This window comes from Athene noctua, chromosome 3 (genome assembly GCF_965140245.1).
Source record: "Athene noctua chromosome 3, bAthNoc1.hap1.1, whole genome shotgun sequence".
Taxonomy (NCBI): Eukaryota; Metazoa; Chordata; class Aves; order Strigiformes; family Strigidae; genus Athene; species Athene noctua.
The window spans coordinates 45,454,397-45,469,876 of NC_134039.1; the positions used below are offsets into that span (position 1 = coordinate 45,454,397).

General features: G+C 45.5%; 1 protein-coding gene across 2 annotated transcripts; it reads left to right on the forward strand.

Moving 5' to 3' along the window:
* Positions 1 to 9,033: 9,033 nt before the first annotated feature.
* Positions 9,034 to 15,079, forward strand: KRR1 (KRR1 small subunit processome component homolog). 2 transcript variants are annotated; one of them, XM_074901496.1, is made up of 10 exons: positions 9,034 to 9,150; positions 9,705 to 9,880; positions 10,375 to 10,509; positions 10,717 to 10,842; positions 10,934 to 11,017; positions 11,645 to 11,701; positions 12,187 to 12,357; positions 12,528 to 12,605; positions 12,726 to 12,819; positions 14,435 to 15,079. In XM_074901496.1, the coding sequence occupies exons 1-10, from the start codon at positions 9,066 to 9,068 to the stop codon at positions 14,587 to 14,589; spliced, it is 1,161 nt and encodes a 386-aa protein (XP_074757597.1). In that variant the 5' UTR covers positions 9,034 to 9,065; the 3' UTR covers positions 14,590 to 15,079. The 2 variants fall into 2 exon arrangements, with proteins under 2 accessions (XP_074757597.1, XP_074757596.1); XM_074901495.1 differs by having other exon boundaries at positions 9,041 to 9,150; positions 9,702 to 9,880.
* Positions 15,080 to 15,480: the final 401 nt, after the last annotated feature.

The window sequence follows — 15,480 nt, forward strand, 5'->3', positions numbered from 1 at the left end:
TCCACTCCAGACAAAACATTTTGGGGAAATAAGGGTTTGCTTTTCCATATGCCATTTCATGAACAGCTGACCAAAAAGATGAGTAGCAGGAGAAGGAATGCTTCACTCTCTGCTGTTCCACTTGTTTGGAGACTGCCTTTTCAGTGAAACTTTGCTTGCTACCATTAGGAAATAAACAACAGCTTGCTCAAATGCACAGTGCTCACCTCCACAAAATACTGAGGGGAACAGCTAAAATCAGAGCTAGTCTAGGATATCACAGCTACTCAGAAAGTCAAATCTGGGACAGCTGTGGTGACTGTATCCATATGCTCAGCCCAAAGTGCTCTGGAAGCCTTTATTCCCATCTGTGTAGGAACAGGTTCAGTCCTTGGATGACCGAAAGACTGATTTTCCTGTAGGTAAAACAAAATGGAAATAACAGCTTGGACATTCCCATATGGAGCTGGTGGATCTCAGCTTCTTGAGGCTGTTGATGACTGATACAATGCTTGCCTAGAGCAAGATCAGCACACGGACATGCTAGGCTTTCGCAAGCTTTAAAGATGGATTAAAGCAGAATATTCACAAAGGCTAATTAAGCAACAGCAGCTGCTCTTCACAGGTCAGTCTGCAGGCAGTGGAAGAAGGCAAGCTCCCGCGGGAGCGACTCAGAGCACCTCCCTGTATTAAACTCTTGTTCTGAATCATCTCCTGGGACAGCCTCTGCTGCCCTCATGGATGGCCCCCTCCACCATTTCACATCACTTGCCTTTCCAGCTGGGTCCCCTGGGCTCCTCTGCTGCCACTGGGAATCAGGGCCAGGGGAAATGGCTGTAAAATCTATTGTGGGTGGAAGGGTAAGCATGTAGTAAATTACTTCACAGATTCAACTGGGGTTTGATCTTCACAATTATGAAACACAGCTTGCTAAATTTAAGGTTTTGAAACCCACTGCTAATATTTTAAAGTGAAAAACAAGAACCATATGGGATTTAGCAAGTCACAAGCCAGGTTATGATGAGCTGCCTGGTTTGTCAGTTCCCAGCTGCTACTCTGATAAATCACTGGGGGATTTCCTTGCTGGCTGACTTGTTGGCTATCCTGGGGTGAATACAGTGAACAAGAAGTTTTGTATTAGATTTTATGGGCTGGAGCCTTCAGCGTTCCAAGTCCCCTCTGAGCCACATGAATGTGAACGAAGGACAAATGGACTCTGCTGAATTCCCCGCATTTAGGGGGATAGCGCTTCCCACCGGCACAAAGCTGGTGGAGACACCGTTTCAGCTGCAGATTTCAGACATGCATTCTCTGGCACAGAGAGGTAGGAGGAAGGGAGATATGTGGGAATAGGGCTCCTCAGCACCCCATTCCCTGCCTGCTGGTTTCCTCCAAGTTCCTGAGTTATGACTGCAGCAGAAGCTGCAGGCTTATATCTGTTCTTACTCCTCCTAGGGGCAGCTGGCCATCACCTACAGCTACACATAAGCACATTTACTGATATATACATCTAACCAGAACAAGAACTGAGGTCTTATGTGCTCTCTGGCACAGAAAGTGTGAGAGTGTTTCAGAGTGAGCCAGCCAATTGCTATTGTGCCCTTCACCCAAGACTTATCAGACTTTGCCCCTGGAGCACCTGGTATGTCAGCAGCCGTGAGCTCGCCTGCACAGCTAGGCCAGACTCAGTGTGAGGAGCAGTCGTGCGGTTGGCTGTGAGGAGCTCTGTATATCGAAATTAATTTGCCTGTGGTTTTGCTGACACCTTCTGATTGTGCTGCTCTCCCAGTAAAATAAAGGGCGTGCTGAAATTAATTTCCCACCCCCTTCTCCACTGCAGATAGAAGACAAAAGACATATTGCTAATTAAAATGTTCTTATCTGCTGGAAAGCAGTTTGTAGGATTGATCTGAATAAAACTGATGATGCAGCCCACTCAGATCACTGGGAAATGACCTCTCTATTATGAAGCCCCAGAATAACACAGCAAAGCAATCTTGATTTCCTAAAATCTGTCAAAGGAAGAAATTCTCAGTTAGTTACAGCATATAATATGGATACTCCTGAAATGTCCTCTGCTTAATGAACAGCTGATATTAGCTAACCTCGTGGAAATAAGAGAGAATTAGTACCAGCTGCAAAACGCATTCACTGGATAGTGAAACTGGCAGTTGGTATTATGCCTGCTATAAATATTTTTAATTAAAAATTGTTTTCTGTCTCTTCAATTGGTATAATAGCGATGATGCTTACTGAGAGTTACTGAAGATGTAATAGGATTCCCCTTCGTGTATAGCAGAGCTATTTATTCTGCTGTAATATTGCTATAGTGAAAATCTGCATAATAATGTCCGGATTCTAGTACAAGAGAAAAATAGACCGAGGGAATGTTTTATCTGTGTGTTTCAGAATAATGCACACGAGCATTGTTATGAATACCTAAAGAAAAGCCGTGCTCAAACTCCAGTTGCTCTGGCATGACTTTAAAATTATTTTAAAAGCCTTTTTTTCAGAAATTCCAGCTTCAGTCCACAGCCCCATGGTGCCGTACACCTTTGAGAAAGGGTCTGCTCTTTGCAAGTTTACAGGGAGCAGCACAGCAGATCCCCTTCTGCTGCTCTGGCAGAGCCCTGGCATGGGGCTGTATCAGTGAGGATGGGGGCGTGGGGACACTTCTCCTGACCTGATTTGGAAAGCAGCAGCTCCTTTCCCTGCGGTTCCCCAGGTACCCACAGCAGAGGGGCTGGGAGAGGCAGTGGCAGAGGGGACCCTGTGGTGCTGCCGCAGACCTGAGCCTGTGGGCGCCCGGTCCCCACATGGTGCTCTCCTGCAACAGCTATCCACGGGTGAAAGGACACCTCCTCCTTGGGGAAGCTGAGAGCCATCAGACCAGCTCTGCCCTGGCAGGCACAGCCTGTTAAGCAGTACCTAAATAGGATGGGTACTGAGACAGCTGGAGAAATCTCCATTAGCTGTCCCTGCTGGGCCTTTGGGAACGTGTGATTGCTCTCCGCACTATGTGGGAGACTTTCTAAAGCAGACGGGAGCGATCACTTGCTAATACCCTGCTTGACTCTCTTCCTCCTGAGGCTTTGGACCAATATTTTCATTTAGGCATTTCCTCTCACTGCCTTCCTCAGCCCCCTGCCTTCCTCCTCACCAGCTTCCGATACACCTACCCCTGACCAGCACTCGCCTTCCGTCTAACTCGGAGGGCCTGGTGCAGCTTGCAATGGTGTGGTGTTTGCTTTCTGACAACTCCCAGAGGCTCAAGTCAAGACAAAAGCCTCATTCTGTCAGACACTGTATGAATACATGATTAGGCACGTGCCCAGCTCCAAAGACCTTTTGATCTAAACATGCTTCTTTGATTTCATAATGATACTAAATTCCTTTCCCAGTTTGTTTCTCGTTCCTCTCTTGTCTCAAATTGACAAAAATTTTATTGCAAGCAAGTCTGTCCCCAGACAAAGCTATCATCTTTCTTACCCATTGGTTCCTCCTTCTTATCCCGTGTTCATCCTTGTGCCAAACATTATCTTTGTTTTGCTTTTCCAGATAGACCTTTCAGACACTTTTACGGTTTGCAGTCCTCTCATTTTCCAGCTCCCTGTTCCTCTTAGAGTTCATCACGTGCTCTCCTCTCTGCTCTCTTTCAAGAGGAAGTCTTTGCTCTCACAAACTCAGTATCCCTTAGCTGAGCTGAATTTATGATGGCCACTGTACCCTCTTCTTTATTTTTTCATGTCTAACTTCACAAGTGTCTTCATGGTAGCTACATTTGAAAGCTTTGCTATTGGGTCAGTGACATTCCTCTTTATTTCTTGCAAAATCTTCCTCCTGTCTTTCCAGCCTCAAAGTATGAATAAATATGACTGTGTGTTCGCTTTTTTCCTAGATTTTAACCCCACTAACAGTGAAGGCAAGTTCTTATTTATTCATCCTGTCCTTGTGGTAAGATGCAGATTTGTTATCTGGTGAAAAGATAGCTCAAAAGCATAGAAATTAGCCTATGATCCTGTGACAATACAGTAAGTCTCTTTCTTTCTTTTGAAATTCACGGTTTTGACTTCCACTTACCTTTTCTAACCTATGATGAATTCTGTCTGCTTGGGAATTCCCTAGCTCTCCATGGAGAAGGCAGCAGCACCGCTGCGGTGCGGTTCTTGCCTGACAAGCTTTCTGATGGGCACCCTTACTTTCATCTATCAGCACCTCTGCAGATCACTGGACTTGACAGGAAAGATGAGAACAAAACAAAACCAGAGAAGTGACTTACACCACTGCCCATAGAGAGATAGAGAGAAGGAGGAGGAGACGAGAAAGAAAAATGAAGACCACAACTCCATCCGCCTGAGGGCACAGAGGCCATGTTAGACAGATGGGGAATGAATCAAAGGGGACTTTTCTGGAGATGGCTGGGCAGGGGTAGCTTCTGTTTTACTATTTCAGTTCTGCTAGGCTACTTCCCAGTGCTGGGTCACTCAAAGACATAATTTTGTTCAGATAATGGAAGAACTCTATATTAACAGAAAAAAGACGACACATTTGTGGTTATTTTTTCTCCATCCAGTCCAATTAATAGATTTTGGAGGATAGTTTGAACTATATTTTTCTCATTTGAGAGGTTTTTTATGAAATAGCTGAAAAGAGCCAGTCACACCAGAAGCTCTCACTTGCCTGTGTGCCTGTTTCTTGCCCTCTTGTAAACTAAAAGAATTAAGAACACTCGAAGCCAAGATAAATTTAAAATACAATTCTCCAGATATTGATTATTTAATTATGTAGAAATGATCCAGATGCTGAGCATTTACTACAGATTAATGACTGTCCCAAAGCAGTTAATGGCCCTTCTTGATGCCATCAAAACAAGCTGCTTATTAATCCCTGGAAAATGGCTTGCATAACAATCATAACCTGCTGTTAAAAGTTTATAAATAGATAAAAGTGTCACATGGATTTAAGAGTGCTGAGGCTGAATGGGAACTGTGTGGTGTTTCTAGTGAATGAATGCCATATGCATGAGCTCATCTGATTGCCTGAATTATCACAAAATCCCAAGTTGCTCTTTTGGAATGGAAAATGGCATGCAAGAAAGTGCCAAGTGGCTGGAATCCTATCTACTGACTGGGAAATAATTACTTTGCTGCATAATAAAGAGGCACCTTCTTTCTAACAGCAGTGCTCTGCCCTTTTTATCATATAGTCTGAAATGCATGTAAGGAAGCCTGTGCAGTTTTGCTGTTTCATTCCTTCACTTTGTTTTAACAGGAAAAAATGCTTGCACGTATATACACACACAGAGCTGACCCAGGTCCCCCCAAAGCCCAGCGATGGGTTCAGCAGGGTTCTTGCATGGGTTCTTGCTAGGCTGGAATCTGTATTATTCAGACAAAGGTCTTAAAAGGAGCCCTTTGCACCTGGGTCTCTCTGTCCCATACTGGGCTGTTGCAACAATGACAACAGTACACACTGCCAGTGCAAGCTGCTTGCAGAAAACACATTGTCTCTTGGTGCTGGCAGAGCTGGGAGGGCACACAGACCCCAGGAGCCAGGGCGGTTGAGGGCAGGGAATAGCAGCGGCACTGTATCCCACCGGCCCTGCAGTAGCTGTGCCCCATCACCACGCTGGCACTCACACTGCCCTTCCTGCCTGGGAGCTCAGATGCCAAACCAGCGGGGGGGGGGACCCCGCTCCTGTGGGGCTGCAGCGTCCCTGTCATGGCACAGCCCAGCCAGAGTCACCTAGGCACCAGCTGTCAGTCCCCCGTCCCCTCAGCAGCCACTGTTCCCCCGGCTAGCTGTCCTCACCCTGCCAGACGAGCGGCGGCTGGTTATTGCATTTGAGTGGTGACTAATAAAAATGATACAAACATGTTGTTATCTGGAGCATGAGAAGGCTGCCCAGAGGAGCAGAGTGGGTCTGTGGGAGCATCCTGTCCTGGCCAGGAATTAGGGAAGTGGCTTTCTCATATCTGACCAGACCAAGATCCCAAGGTAAGAGAAAAGATGAAAAAATACTGTCTCCTTCAAAGAATCAGACAGGAGAGGATATGAGGGACCTTCCTGAATCACAGCTTCCAAGTCTGCCTCTGTTTCCCATTATTTTTAGTGGACCTGTCTCAACTGGGCAAAGGTACACTTCAATGTCGTGCTGCACCAGAGAGGGTTATCCATCCTTTGAATCAGAGAAGCTGGATGCCACAAGGTGCCAGTTCCTTGCCCCTTACCCTGGGCACCTCTTTCTTTCTCCAGCACAGAGGCTTGGGGAGCTCCGTGACCTCCACGCAACAGCAGCAGGTGCAGGGGATGGAGTGCAGGAAAGGAGCAGCAGGCACATGAGTGCTCTGTCACTGCCTCTGCAGAAGCATGAGATGTATACCCAGAGCAGGCCTGAGAGGTCTGTAGGTTGACAAAAAAGGTGGTGTATCTCACCAGAGACCTTTCCTCTGACCTTGAAAACTGCTCATAGTCAGCACTACCACTAACACCCTCGGCTGTGCCACCTCCCCCCACCCCACCTCTCCCTTGGGGTCCCTCTTCTCTCTGCCTGAAGCCTGTAATTTGTTTTCAAACTCTTGACTCTCCATGGTCTGCAGCCTCTCTACTTCTTCCCCTCCCATCCCAGCCAGGATTCAGATTCCCACTGCCGAACGCTGCCAGCATGCCCCTCCCACAGCCCACTCCTGTGATTTTTTGGTGGGTTGCATCCTACTCATAGGAGGAGTCAGGCTATAAGCAAGTGCTGAACTTAACAAATTATCCTTCCCCAAACTCTTCCCAAATCTGCTTGGCTGCACTTCCACAACACTTGGCCAGTTTTCAGGCAAGACATGCACCGTGCACTTCATGCGCTACCTTCCCGAGAAGAAACGCCTCCTCGAGCCCCCCCAGCCCTGCCGTCGCATCCACCGGGTGCCTACACCCGGGCAGGACCCCCATCCTGTGCTCAAAGGCTGCGCAGCACAGAGGGATACCGACCCAGAAGACTTCCGTGTCCAAGAGCTGAGAGAAGCAAATTTGCCTCCCTGTGCTCGCCCCAGGGGCACTGCACCCTCTTGTCAGTCGCCTACGGCATCCACAGCCGGGTGCCAGGCGAGGCAGGAGCAGCACCCCGGCCTCTCCCCGCACGGCAGGGCTGCGCGGGCAGAGGGGAGCACGGTGCCCATGGCTCCCATCCCTCCCCAGCTCCTCCCTCAAGCAGAAACCCCAGCGGGGGCTGCAGCTCCGTTTGGGACGCTCCACTCGGCGCGGCGGTCACTGCCATCTAGCGGGACCGGAGATGGATAACCAACCACCCCAAACGGCCGGAGCGACCCACCAGCACCCCCTCTGCTGCGGGGCCTCCCCGATTCCCCTTCCCGCTTTTTTCCCTTTTGTCCTCAGAGCAGAAGGTGAATACTCGATGTGCCGTTTCGGAGCAGAGCCAAGCCTCTCGCAGCCCCGTCAAGGGACGTTCTGTCCTTTACTGGCCCAAGTGCTGCCACAGCAGCCTCCCTGTTCAAAGGATGTGGACAGACAGAAATTAAGATGGCTAAAACCATGCATCAACTCGATGGCAAACTCGTCTGCGGAAGGGATCCTGGTGTCCTATTCATTGTGGGAGATGAAGCAGGGTAGGAAAGACAGCAGTCAGATTCAAAGAATAGTTTGGGTGGATCAAAACTGGTTTTTGAATTAATATTTTATTTATGTGTAGATCAGATGATAGGAATATCTTTCTCATCATGATGGTAATTAAACACACTAGAGTACAGGCTTTTATGAATAGGTCCGATGAACAGCTGCCAAAGACAACACCGTCCTGCCTCAGAGGTGCAGGTGTTCTTGCTCTTAAACGTCTCTTCCAGTTTTTCACTCCATTGGCTTTTCACGATGCCCATAGAAGAGAGTGAAGTAGGCACATTCTTGATTTTTTAGTGAAGAAAATTCTGTTACAGGTACAGGAAGGAGGGTGCAGAGCATCCCCCAGAGAACCTTGGACTGGGTTATTCAGCTGAATAATTAGGTCTCATCAGGAACACCATCCTCTTTAGTTATGAGCACTGAAGCACTTCAAGTATTTACCAGCGTACTTCACTGTACATTTTGATGATGCTGGTTCTTTTTTCCTTTACATTGCATACCAGCAACAGAAAATTCAAAGCTGAAGAACGTGGCTGCAAAAGATGTTTCACGTGCAAGAAGATGAAAGAAAGAAGACAGTTGGTATATTCCTCTCACCTCAACTGCGGCATTAAATTCGAGCCCATGCTTGCAATGGCAGAGTCCCAAAAGGGCTGCGGAGCCACCCTGGGGAAGTGAGCAAGGTCTCCAGCAGCTTAAGCGCCCAAGCAGAGCCTGCCGCTGGAGACAGACGGTGCTGTGTTCACCAGAGCCACTGTCGCCCAGGTGCAAACACACCTTGAGATAAAGTAACCCTGACGGAGAGCTGTGAGAACTTCCTGTGCTCACAGGCAGCGAGGACTGACAGCAGCCCACAGCACCTGGCACCTGACGCCCGACCGCCATCCACCACCATCCACCGTGACCCGCGCAGCAGAGGCCGGCGCTGCCCCCCGCTGCCAGGCAGAGCAGGCATTCCTGCCTGCTCCCACCGGCTTTATTTTCCCTTTTTAACCCCCGGGGATGGACAACTCGGTAGGAGAAGGCACTGTTGTGAGTACAAGCACTAAAGCCGCTCTCAGGGCCCGAGCAGCCACGGCTCAGCTCCGCGCCGCCGCGCTCAGCCCCGCCCCGCCGCTCAGCCCCGCCCCGCCGCGCTCAGCCCCGCCCCGCCGCGCTCAGCCCCGCCCCGCCGCGCTCAGCCCCGCCCCGCCGCTCTCAGCCCCGCCCCGCCGCGCTCAGCCCCGCCCCGCCGCTCTCAGCCCCGCCCCACCGCGCTCAGCCCCGCCCCGCCGCGCTCAGCCCCGCCCCGCCGCGCTCAGCCCCGCCCCGCCGCTCTCAGCCCCGCCCCGCCGCGCTCAGCCCCGCCCCGCCGCGCCCCGAGACTGCGGCTCCCGGCGCGCGCCGCGTCCCCCGCTGCCCCCCGCCCCATCCGGCGCGCGGCGCTTCCGCCGCCGGGTGAGGGGTGCGCGCGCGCGGACATGGCGGATCCTCCCGAGGTGGCCGAGGCCGGGCCGAGGCAGAATGAAAAGCAAAAAAACAAAAGCAAAAAGAAAGCGGCGACAGGTGGGAGCAGGGTGAGGGTCCGTGCAGGGCTGGCAGCCGGCTCGCCGGGGAAGCCCTTGGGCTGAGGGTCTCCCCGCGGCCTGCTGCCCCGTCCCGGCGCCGGCAGTCCCACCGGTTTCCGAAGACGGCCCGGGACTGAGGAGCTTGGCCGCGGTTTCGTGTAGGCGGAGAGGCAGCGTGGGGAAGGCGGGCTGCTTCCCGGCCTGCGGCGCTGGGGAGCGTAGAGGCGGCGGGTGGGTGCGAGAGGCGCGAAGCGGCGGTGCCTTGTGGTGCGACCGTCCTCACGGTTCTCTGGTCGCTGCCTCAGCCCGTGTCTTGCTCTTGTGTAATATCCGCAACGCATATCTCACTTGCGGAATTATTTTCTTTTTTTAAATAAATAAAGCAGTAATTTCTTTGAAGTCAGAAGAGATGCAAACCACATTCAGCAGAGTATTAACAAAACTTTGTGTCCCTGCATTCAGATTGTTTCGTCTGCAGTTAAACGGGGAGGAGGTGTAATAATCACTGCTGAAAAAGGAGGAAAAAACAACTTTTTTTTTTACCTATAGCAGTTGATGAATCTGAACTTCTCACTGTGCCAGATGGATGGAAAGAGCCAGCCTTTACAAGAGAGGATAATCCCAAAGGGCTGCTGGAAGAAAGCAGTTTTGCAACGTTATTCCCGAAGTATAGAGAAGCGTACTTGAGAGAGTGCTGGCCACTTGTCCAGAAAGCCTTGAGTGAACATGTATGAATACTTGACAATTATGATGCTATGTTTTACCTTTTGGGAGATACAGGTCTTTCTTGAGATTATAAAAACAGTGCAAGTTGTTTTTCTGGTACAGTATTTGCATATATTTCTACTGTGCTTGCATTTAGAATTGGTAGTATCATTATTTATTGGCATCTGTGTAGCCAGACTTGCGGTTCTTTACAGATGCTGTCAGCAAAGCTCTCAGCAGCAGCAAGTGTCTCTCGTCATCCAGGCACTGACAACTTTGTTGCGCCTAAATTCAGGGAGAGGAGGGGGGTGGTGTTTGGGGCTTGTGACACATATATTCAGTCTTTTTTTATGTGTGTCTGTGTGTGAATTTCCTTAATCTGAAAGGCACTTAAGGAAATTTGGAAAATGGATCTGTGTTCAGTATGTAGCATTCTGTGTGTTAACTTCTTACTGACAAAGATGAAAGATACAGGATTCTTAGAGACTGATTCACTATTTGTTTTCAAATATTGCAGTATGTGAACGCAACGCTGGATCTAATTGAAGGAAGCATGACTGTCACTACCACAAAGAAGACTTTTGATCCGTATGCAATCATCAGGGCTAGAGATTTAATAAAACTTCTGGCAAGAAGCGTTCCATTTGAACAGGTCTGTATTAAATCATGAAAGTTTGTATCAAATTCTATCATAATACTTATAGCGGGTTTTCAGAGTTGGATATTCAAGTGATTCAAAATATGTGTTTGAAGTAAATATATCTGAAAGTGACATGAGAAGAATAAACTGAAGTATTCTGTTGACTTCTGAATAATACATTTATGTTCAGATAATATTGCCTGCTTCTCATCTCTTTAGGCAGTTCGTATCCTTCAGGATGATGTTGCATGTGACATCATTAAAATAGGCTCTCTGGTGAGGAAAAGAGACACTTTTATAAAAAGAAGAGGACGACTTCTTGGGCCAAAAGGATCTACTCTGAAGGTATTTCCAATAGGTGTAGCAAAGAGACAATTCTTAGACCCAAATTTGTGTCACATCTTCAGCTTACACTTAATTTCTTTTTTTGGTGTAGGCTCTGGAACTGTTAACGAACTGTTATATCATGGTGCAAGGCAACACTGTTTCAGCTCTTGGACCCTTCAGTGGGCTAAAAGAGGTAAGGGGAGGCAGATGAGCTGTTTGTGTAGCGTACTTGTCAGATGAGAGGCAAGATCTGGCAGCCTCGGGAGCATCTCACTGATATTTCAGCTATGTGTTAGCTACATTTACATGAATGCTCATAGTCTTAGCATCTTAGCTGTTGAATTTTGTTTAGACTCAGATCTTTCTGTCTTGGAAGTGAAAAAGCATTTGTGAAATACTGTTTTGGGTTTTTTTTTTAGCAAGAATTTTTGTAGTTCTGGATACAAGGTGTAAGACTGAAAATACTGCAGAGTTAATGATATGTAACATTAAGGAATATCCAATATGGTTTTTGTAACTATGTAGGAGAGAGAATGTTTGTCAAAAGCAAGTTTCTCATGACACCGTGAAATCCATGGTAACATGAAGGTAATGTTTGTGGGGCATGCTGGAGTGTATTAGAAACATAAAAATATTATTGGTGCTTCTGAAGGTGCTGTGCCTTCCAGTTAACCATGTGTGTTAGCTTTTCAAATCTACCTACTTTGTGGGGCAGGGCCAAGGAGTGGAAGCAAGATAGTATATGTTGTATTTTAATATCTATAGACATAAACAATATTAAATACTTGCTGAGTTTTCTGTTCTTTTTTATTAAATGCAGGTTAGAAAAGTTGTTCTGGACACGATGAAGAATATACATCCCATATATAACATTAAGGTTAGCATGGTCCGCTGTCCATCTCTTTAAAAGAAAATATTACTTCTGCTCAGAGAGTTGTATGTTAGTAATTTACATGTTTCTATATGGTAATCTATTTTTAAGAATTTCTGTAGTATGCTGCTTTAAAAAAACCCTGGCTGTGATAACCTGTTTTACCAGGATATGTTGCCATAATATCATTAACAGTATCTGAGAAAACATCAAAGGAAAACTGTGTATAAACTTTCATTCCTTCAATTGTTTGCTTGATGCTTTCTTATTGAAACTGAGGCACTTTCTCCATTATATTCTGTCCCTGTTTTGAGGCATATGTATTTTTTTTGTTCCACTGTTCATAATTAAACCCCTCTACTAAGTGAGAGGTGGAAGGTTTGGATGTAACATATTCACTGTAAGAAGGTTTAGTAAAACTTGTAGTTTGGAGCTCTTGGCTACTACTGTAATACTGGTTTTTTTAATAACTTCTTTGTGACATTCTGAAGACTTTGATGATCAAAAGGGAATTATCAAAAGATCCTGAACTAAGGTCACAAAGTTGGGAAAGATTTTTGCCTAAGTTCAAACGGAAGAACTTGAAAAAACGCAAGGAACCAAAGAAGAAAAATACGAAAAAGGAATACACACCGTTTCCACCTCCGCAGCCGGAAAGCCAGGTCAGCTGAAACTTTTATTTGGTTGTGCAGGAATATACCACTACCTGAAATCGTGTTCTTGCTAACAAGAGGTTATGAGGCCTTTTCTGCCAAGTTCTGATTTCCTGATACTATACATCTGGCTCATAATGCATAATTGCCTAAAGATTCTTGGTACTTGTCTCATGCAGATTGATAAAGAATTGGCAAGTGGTGAATACTTCTTGAAAGAAAGACAGAAGAAACGAAAGCAAGTGGAAGAGATAAAGGTAAAGTTCTCACCCATGGTTCACTTAAGAAGCATTTGACAGCTGACTTGGAATTCTTTTTGGTTTTGGTCCCTTTTGCCCTGCTCTACTAATACTTGACCTTTTTATTGGTAACTCTAGGCAAAGCAGGCAGATGCAATCAAGAAAAGACAAGAAGAAAGAAATAAAGCTTTTATCCCACCAAAGGAAAAACCAGTTGTGAAAACAAAGAAAGGTAACCTTTTTTTTTTTTTTTTCCTGTTCTAAAACCTGCTGTTGATTCCTAGGGTGAGTGATTTTGCAGAGGTACAGCTGGAGGAAATAAGAAAGGTCATGCAAAAAAATCCTAGTGGTTAAATCCATGCGTGGAGTTGCCAGGAACAGTAGAAAGATAATGCAGCCCATAATTCTATACCTATAAAATGACAATTCTCTGTAGAGCATTTTCCTGATGGAGATACTGGGACAGCCAGCTCAGTTGGTTGTTCTGGCTACATCAGTTTTTGGCTTTTAGTCTTGTAGTGAAGCTGCCATAACTTTTGCATTCTGTTCTGTTAAGGAAAAGAAACCCAAAAGCAGTACTTACTTGAATACTTCTACTGTGAGTAAGTATTGGTATACGATAGCGTATCTTTTCTAAAAGTTAAACCACACTATATGCAGAGTAAGAACTTGTGTTCTCCAGCTGGTTTGGTTTTTTATGCACTAGAGACACAAGTTTTCATTTTTCTGGATTCATTGATGATACTACCTATTCATTTATTGTATTACATATACTATGTATGTTTTGTAGGCTATACTGCCTACATATTATTGCGCTATATATTACACAGTTTCTTCTGAACTGAAAAGTTCACGTTTCTCGAAAGGCATGTGTTCTGCAGCATTTATACAGTACTTCTTTGTGATGGCAGTAAATTTTCAGTGATCCTGCTATTGATTTTACTGTATGTTAGATACTGTGCTTTTCCAGCTCCTGTGTGTTTTAACCTGAAATCATTCAGTCTTCCAACAATAAACAACAGCAGTAGTTTGTATGTAGGGAAGAACTGAGATCCAAAGAAGACAGCTGGTACACACTATTAGATGTAGGAATTAACTGTGTGAGATAGGAGAGTCAGATCCAAACTCATGACTCATGCCCAGAAGAGAAAATACCATCATCTAGATGAATTTAAGAGTAGGTTATTCATGTTGCTCAGCATTAAGTGTTTAACTTAAGTACTCTGGCAGTCCCTGTAGAAGTCACTTATAAAGGTCTTCATGCAAGGGTCAGAGATCTGTATCGTATTCCTCCAGCCCACCCTTCCCCGTCCTGTTTCCAGGCATGGCCATTAAGGGATGGCCAGGGAGAGAGTGTAAGGATGTGACAGGTATGCTTGGGATCTTACAACCTTAGTTACTTGCAGAAAGACAAAATACTATGAAAGCTTGTTGGGGTATAAGAACTCAATAATTAATTTCTTCTTGTGTGAGACCAACCAAGCCAGTAGGCCTATGTCTAAGAGAGTGTGTCTGTTTTAATTTCAGAGGAGTACATCTGTGGTCTGAGGAGTGGGTGATAGTAGCTTGTATGTGTGCCGAGTGTGACGTCTGTGTTCAAGTGCAGTTGTATAGGATTTTTTATATGACTGTTCTCCGTTGAATTCTGCTGAAAGAAGTTTGTGGCTAATAACTCGTTTCAACAAAAATTATTATTAGAGTAGTTTATAAAATCGTGAGTGAACATGAGTCCTAACCAGTGCCACAGGATGCAGTTTACTGTGTTTATATATGAAGTCATCTTGTAGACTTAAAATTTAGAAAAGGTAAAATTCATGTCTGTTATCTTGGTATTTTTCACTGTGTAGCCTCCACTGAGAATAAAATTGATATCGAAGCCATCAAGGAAAAGGTAAAGAACGCAAAGAAGAAGAAATTAGGAGCACTTCCTGTGGAAGAAGTCAAGTTAAAAGTGGCAGCAGATGAAAAGAAAAAGAAGAAAAAAAAGAAATTCACCACCTGAGATGCTCACTTTTCTCCTACGTAAATGAACATTTTCACACTTGGAAGATTCAAGACTTCTTGCTGTCAGTATAATCTGAACAAGAAAAGACTAGGTAGAAAGGTCATTCTCTTTTCATAAGTACAGTTTAATTAGTGGACCTAAAGCAGCTGTGCAGAGTTGGCAAGGTTGGTGAAGAAAATCTGTGCTGCTCTGTTTGACAAAGTAAGAGAGTGTATTTGGATAATATCCATCTGCCTGAAGGGAAGGTTTCAAAACAGAAACATTCATTTAGGAGTTTGATGCAGGATGTTAAACGTTAGGGTCGGAGAACTCGGTGGGAGTTTAAGGTTGTCCTGTGAAAGACTGCCAGACTATATGCAGCCTCACTTATGGTGATAACTTTAACAAAATGGGCAAGATTTATTACTATATTATGCTTTTGTTTCTGTAAAAGCTGATTTTTTTGGTGTCTTTTCTTGGTGTTAATAAACTATTTTAATACATTGTTCTTAAATCCTTTAATTAGTCATATAGTGCAGAACCTACATCTTTTCCAGGAACCAAGCTCACAGCTTCATGTGAGAATTCTTCAAACCATAATTTTAATTTATGCCATTAATAGTCATTTATTAGCATTACCCTGCAGTCTGTTAGACAGAATGTGATACAAAGCAGGTGTCTTTCCACATGGAATGTGCTGCACGGAAAGCATGAAGTCATTATCTTTAAATATATTCTTAATTTATTTCTTGCTTGCAAGAAAGACTTAAGAAATTGTGTTCTTTTTTTATTTTTTTGAGGCCCTTTCCCTTTTTTAAAGGAAGTTGAGTTGCCTGAAAAGGCAAATTGTGATGAAATAAAGTTCACCCAGAAGAGCGGATGTTACTTATTTCATACATCTGATATTGA

Bases quoted from the DNA above. Each gene is read 5' to 3' on its own strand.
- KRR1 (XM_074901495.1), top strand. From the start codon at position 9,066: ATGGCGGATCCTCCCGAGGTGGCCGAGGCCGGGCCGAGGCAGAATGAA. The intron at 10,843-10,933 runs GTATTTCCAATA...TTTTTGGTGTAG, and splicing joins CAAAAGGATCTACTCTGAAG to GCTCTGGAACTGTTAACGAA. The intron at 12,606-12,725 runs GTAAAGTTCTCA...TGGTAACTCTAG, and splicing joins AGCAAGTGGAAGAGATAAAG to GCAAAGCAGGCAGATGCAAT.